Genomic DNA, 6,119 nt, shown 5'->3' on the forward strand with positions numbered 1-6,119 from the left:
CAGAGAGAGGCCCCAGGAGGCATAGCATGTGTGTTGAGGAGGTGCATTGTCAGAGAAGAAAAGGGGCACCTTCAAGCCCACGCTCTCTTCTTCCCAGGTGCTGGGACCTAGACGACAGCTCCCCCTACTGGTGGATCATCAAAGGGCCCATAGTCCTCTCTGTTGGGGTCAGTTTCTGAGACCAGAGTCAGTTGGTTTCTTAACCCAGCCTCCAGGTTTCTTTATGTGGCCCTGCAGGGGGTGGCAGCATGATTACCCCCAAGGGAATCAGGAAACCGGTGCCTAGCTTCTCTGGCACTAGTTGGTTACATCAGCACCTAGACCTGCTTTCTGGTTTCCGTGTGTCTGGCCTGCAGAGTGTCTCTTGCTGGGGTGGTAAGTGGTAGTGGATGGCACCCACAGATGAGCACTCAGCTGCTCCTACTCCCCATGTGGCATGGCTCTTGTGGGTGTGTGGTCTCTCCCAACAGAGAAACTGCACAGTGAAGGACAGCTGCTTTGTACCCAAGAGACCATGAGAGGTGTCTGGAGGCAGGTGGCCAGACCTGTCTCTCATCCTTTTTGCCAGTACTGGAAAGGAGGGGAGGAGGGGGAGGCTCAGTCTTTCTCTGCCCTGCCTGTACCTCACAGGTTTGGGATTCGTAGTCATCAAAAGGGATGGGGCTGATCCTAGGCCGGCCACCTAGTGCTGCCTCTGACCTTTGCACCCACTTTCCTGTGCCTCGTTTCCAGGTGAACTTTGGGCTATTTCTCAATATAATTTGCATCCTGCTGAGGAAGCTGGGGCCTGCACAAGGCGGCTTACACACACGGGCTCAGTACTGGTACCATTCATGTGTGTGTGCATGCACGTGTGGAGGTGCCATGTGCGTGTGTGAGTTCATGTGTGTGGCATGTGTGTGTAGTATATATCTGGGGAACCCACTTGGAAGGTACTTGGAGGGAATGACATTTGTTTTTGTCTTGTCCAGCAACTATTTATTACCCTGGTCCTGTCCTCTTCCTCATGTTCCTAGAGAGAGAACAGATCTGGGCCCTTCGTCCCATGAGATTACAGTACAGGAAAGTGGCACACGAAACTGCCAGTTACCATGGCGAGTGGCTGACACAGGCTGCATTTATTTCTATGAGGGCTGGAGGAGGAGGTTATGTCTTAAATGGGAGGAGAGAGCAGTTAGAGAAGGGTTCCTGGAAGAGTCAGACTTTAAAAGATGTACAGAGACTCTGGGGTAGCCGGAATAACTGCATGGCCACAGTAGAGTGATGGCCCTTAGTAAAGAAGCCCAGAGATTTGTGTGGAGGACAGAGTCTCCAGGAGGGATGGTGATGGACAGCCTCAGAGTCTAGAATTTGTCTTCCCCAAGGCGGCTTTCCAAATCAACACTTCTCCTTATCCCGCTGTTTGGAATTCATTACATCATCTTCAACTTCCTGCCTGACAGTGCTGGCCTTGGCATCCGTCTACCCCTGGAGCTGGGACTGGGGTCCTTCCAGGTGAGAGTCCCCTACAGACACCCCTTCCTTCCAACGACTATAGCAGCAGGCCTTCACTGATTTCATGTTAGGGTGAGGCCTATTTATGCTTCTGTTTAATTAGTCATCCATCTTTACCCTTTATCTTTACCCTTTACTCATCCAACTACTGATACAGTCATCTGCACATTCCTCAGATATTCATTCATCCGCCTATGTACCCATGCATCTACTTATTTATCCATCCACCGTTCATTATCCATTAAACAATTCAGTTACACTTTCTTTCTTCCAACCACCCCTCCCTCCCTATTCATCCATCTACTCATCCACTACCATTTATTATCCAACCATCAATTATTTTCTCCCTCCTTCTCATTAATTCATGTATTATTTGCTATTAATCAATCAATCCATCCACCCACCTATCCATCCTTCCATCCCTCTATCCATCTTCCGTCCTCCTTCCTTCCATCTTCTCCACTCATTCATGCATCATTCCATTCATCTTTACCTATCCATCCACCCATCATCTGTCCACCCATCTGTCCATCCATTTATCTATTCATCCATCCACCCATCCATCCATTCACCCACCTGTCCATTCATTCATCTGTCCTTTCTTCTATTTCTTCTTTCTTCAATACACTTGCCTATCCATCATTCTTCTTTCCATTCATTTGTCCATCTGTCCATCCATCCATCATATATCCATTCCTTTTATTCCTCATTCCTTTAGCCACATACCCATCCATCCATCCTTTTCACTTATCTGTTCATCTATCCTTCCATCCATATGTTAACCTATCTACCCATTCTTCTATCTGTCATTCTTTCTCTTCATCTATCATCTATCCTTTCTTCTATCTATCTATCTATCTATCTATCTATCTATCTATCTATCTCTGATCCATCCACCCACCAATATATCCATTCTTCCTTTCATGTCTCCTTCCTTCAGTTCACTTGCACATATAATCATCCTTCTTTCATTCATCCATCCTTCCATCCATATATCTATTATCTATCCATCTGTCCTTCCTTCCTTCCTTTTACCTACCCATCCCACCCATCCATCCATTCAACCATCCATCCATTCATTTACTCATCTTATCTTTTCAATTCTTATCAAGAACTTATTATATATCAGGTAATGTGCTCACTAATGCAGATAAAAAAATAAAGATACACAGTGAGGTGGGGGATACCTATACAGCCTTGGCGGGCATGCCATGATGACTACATGGCTTAGTATGTCTGGTGCAGTGACTGGTGAGCAAAGGTGAAGACAAGAGAAAGACTGCCAACACTCCAAAGTCAGGCCAAAGTGTTCTGATGGAGTCCTCCTTCCTCTTTGATCCCACAGGGTTTTGTTGTTGCTGTCCTCTACTGCTTCCTCAATCAAGAGGTAAGTGTGCTCCCAAAGGCTCACCTTTACTCAACAAGTAGACCTTCTCCTCAGCTTCTTTTCTTTTGCCCTTGTCTGTAAGTCCCAGCATGGTCGACTCCCATGATCCTCTACTTTAGTGATCCTTTGTGTGAGTAGGTTCTGAGCCCCTCAGTTACTTTTAACCTGAATACTTTTGAACACCTTGCCTGCATTCCTTCTATGAGCTGGGCTAGTTTCTACAACCAACTCATGAGATGGAGATCTTTCAAGGGTCAAGGAAGGGTTGAGCACAGAGCCAGAGCAGAACAGGAAACAGAGAATCCTGGAAGAAAGGGACTCTGAGTGCCAGAAGTGGAGGTAGGAGTGAAGCGAGCCGACAGAAGAACAGAGGCCATGGCACATGTGGGATCATAGGAGAAAGCTGACAGAGAAGAGATAGTCACCCAGGAGAACCTGTGGCTTTTTTTCTTATCAAAGTCCTGCTGTGCAGAGATGAGGAGAACTTGGCTGAGCCCAGATCCCCAGGACTCTGTCAGCATGCACAAGCAAGGTCACAGCTCCTCTTGATGGCTCTGTATCTGCCATGTGCTCTATGGTTTACAGAGACCTGGACAATTACTGTCTTATTTCCTACTGTTAAGGAATTCCTTCCTTCCTTCCTTCCTTCCTTCTTCTACCATCCATCCATCCATCCATCCATCCATCCATCCATCCATCTATCTATCTATCTATCTATCTATCTATCTATCTATCTATCTATCTATCTATCTTCCTTTCTTCCTTCTTTCTTTCCTTCTTCTACCCCCATCCATTTATCTATCTTCCTCCTCTCTTTCTTCTCTTTCTTCCTCTCTTTCTTCCTTTCTCTCTCTTTCTTTCTTTCTTTCTTTCTTTCTTTCTTTCTTTCTTTCTTTCTTTCTTTCTTTCTTTCCATCTGTTCATCCATCCTGGCCTTACCTGACACCTCTGTCCCCAAATGACTCACAGTGTACCAAACCCATTGTCTGAGTCTTGCTCAATCTTATCACAATATGAACACAAGGTCATAGACTCTGAGTATAGCAGTCCTAAGAGTCCTGGGAGCTTTGAAAGGGGTGGGGTGAGAAGGAGCCCCACTGAGATGAGTTGACTTTGAGAAAGGAGTTCACACAGGAAGTAAGTTGTGGGGGAATCTTTTTTAGGAAACAAAGTTGGACATGAAGTGGTCACATATTGTTGGTGACAGGGAATTTCGTCTCAAGTACACTTTCTACTTTTGGGGCAATTATGGAAAGGCCTTTGTTCTAAATGGCAGTCAGTTCCCCTTATCTTTCATGTAGTGCTAGGTTAGCTCTCAGGCAGAATGTCTTTCGACTCCCTCCGTCCCCCAGCCAAACAAAGATATAGACTGCTCCACTCTACCTTCTCAGCTTTCTCCCTTCAGTTGTATCCACTGGCCTTCTAGACCAAGGCAAGGGTGGGTCAAAGTCACTCAGAGAGGGTCACCTGGTCGTTGGCCAGGAGGCAAAGGGCAGCCATGCATTTGCCTGGCCTCAGACACAGGCAGTGCTAAAAGAAAAAGCTTCGAAGGCAAAGGCTGGAAACAGTCCAAGAATGGAAGGATGGAAGGACGGAAGGACGGAAGGACAGAAGGACGGAAGGACGGAAGGACAGAAGGACAGACAGAATAGTAGTGTCTGTTCCTGGCAGGGCTGGCGACCAGGCTTTCCTCGCCTGCCCTGTTTCTCCCACACCATCTCCTGGTGCACCTTTAGTCTCCTGAGGTTGAGCTGAGGAGTGGCAGTGGGATTTTCCTAACGTCCTCTCTCTTGTCTGTGGAGGTGAGGACGGAGATTTCACGCAAATGGTATGGCCATGACCCTGAACTTCTGCCAGCTCGGCGGACCTGCACTGAGTGGACCACACCTCCCCGATCGAGAGTGAAGGTGCTCACCTCTGAGTGCTAGGCCAGCCATCACAAAGGCCGAGCCCCAAAACCCTGCACTCAAACTGCCATGCCACCAAGGGCAACAAGGTCCTCCCTTCCGTTCTCGTTCTCTGCATCTGCTTTCTCTAGGTCCCTGTATACCAACCTCCGACTTTCTCAGTTCCTGTATGCCCCCATCTGTTCTTTCTTCCTATCTAGGGCTATTGCCCAAGGCCCAGGGAAACCAATAAACTTGTACATGAGTGATCTGCAGTTGAGTCAATGTGGCTCTGAAGGGGAGCTCTTGTCAGCAGCCATTATTTGCACTTCCGGTGCATTCCTCATCCCTTGGCTGCAGCTGCCTCATTGCCATTTGTCTCTATATGAATTCTCATGTTTTATTTATTTTTTAAAAGCACTCTTTTGTCTCAACCCCCACTCCCCTTCCCCTCCTCCCGCAGGCAAAGATGTGAATCTTTGCTTCTCTGTCTTGCAAGTGTGGAGTGTACCACATGTCTGTATTTGGATGTAAATAAATGCTATCTGTTATGTGTCTCATTCTTCCACTAATGTTTTCCCTCAAGCACTGTGCTTTTAAGGGCTCCACTGCACTGCTGAGGGTACATCTGGTCTCTTGTTTTGACTACCCTGGGCCACCTGTCTGTCTTTCCAAGGACTGTAAGACAAGCCTCTCTCTGGGACTCACACCAGGAAGAGAGCCCGGGGCATCACTCACACCTCACGCTTTGAGATGATTCAGTTGTGCCAGATTGCAGGCTTGCGAATTAGCAGCCCAGCAGCCCTTGCATTCGGCAGTCCTTGTAGCCCCACTAGCGGTCTGGCATTCTCCTTCCAGTTAATGTTTACAAGCTAAACGGGTGTAAAGTGGCAGCCGGTTGGTCCCTTTTTCCCTGATGTCAAACAAGTGGGAACAGTTCCTCTTGTGTCTGCTCGCCTTCTGATCTTGTTCTGGAAGTGCTTTGTCTGTTTTTCTGATGGGGTGGGGAATCCTTAGCTCCACATCTCTCTCCTTTGTTCTTCTATTTGTGTCCTGGGCTAGTTACTTTTTTTTTTTCAGCACGGGGAAAATGTGGGAAAGAGAATTTATTTTAGCTCACAGTTTGAGAGGGTACAGCTCATCACGGTGGGAAAGGCATGGTTGGGGAAGCAGCTCACATCTGGGGCAGCAGGGTTTCAGGACAGTTGGTTTCTCTGCATCAGCATCCGGGAGGATGGGAGGTCTGGCTAGTTCCAGAATCAGGCCAGAACCTATAATGCCCATTCTCTAGAAACTGACCTCATCCGCCAAGGACTTCCTCTGATGTTACTACAGTCTCCTTGGATAGTGCT

At 47.5% G+C, this 6,119-nt stretch overlaps 1 protein-coding gene across 7 annotated transcripts in view; it reads left to right on the forward strand.

Moving 5' to 3' along the window:
* The window catches only part of Ghrhr (growth hormone releasing hormone receptor), a 36,404-nt gene extending 31,082 nt beyond the window's left edge, over positions 1–5,322 (forward strand). For 2 of the 7 annotated variants that reach the window (NM_001398554.1, NM_012850.3), the window contains 5 exon segments: positions 98–167; positions 733–824; positions 1,365–1,494; positions 2,840–2,881; positions 4,684–5,322. In NM_001398554.1, coding sequence (NP_001385483.1) covers positions 98–167; positions 733–824; positions 1,365–1,494; positions 2,840–2,881; positions 4,684–4,809 — 460 coding nt within the window. In that variant the 3' untranslated portion in view covers positions 4,810–5,322. 7 annotated transcript variants of the gene reach the window in all.
* Positions 5,323–6,119: the final 797 nt, after the last annotated feature.

Source organism: Rattus norvegicus, chromosome 4 (genome assembly GCF_021556685.1).
Source record: "Rattus norvegicus strain SHRSP/BbbUtx chromosome 4, alternate assembly SHRSP_T2T, whole genome shotgun sequence".
NCBI lineage: Eukaryota > Metazoa > Chordata > Mammalia > Rodentia > Muridae > Rattus > Rattus norvegicus.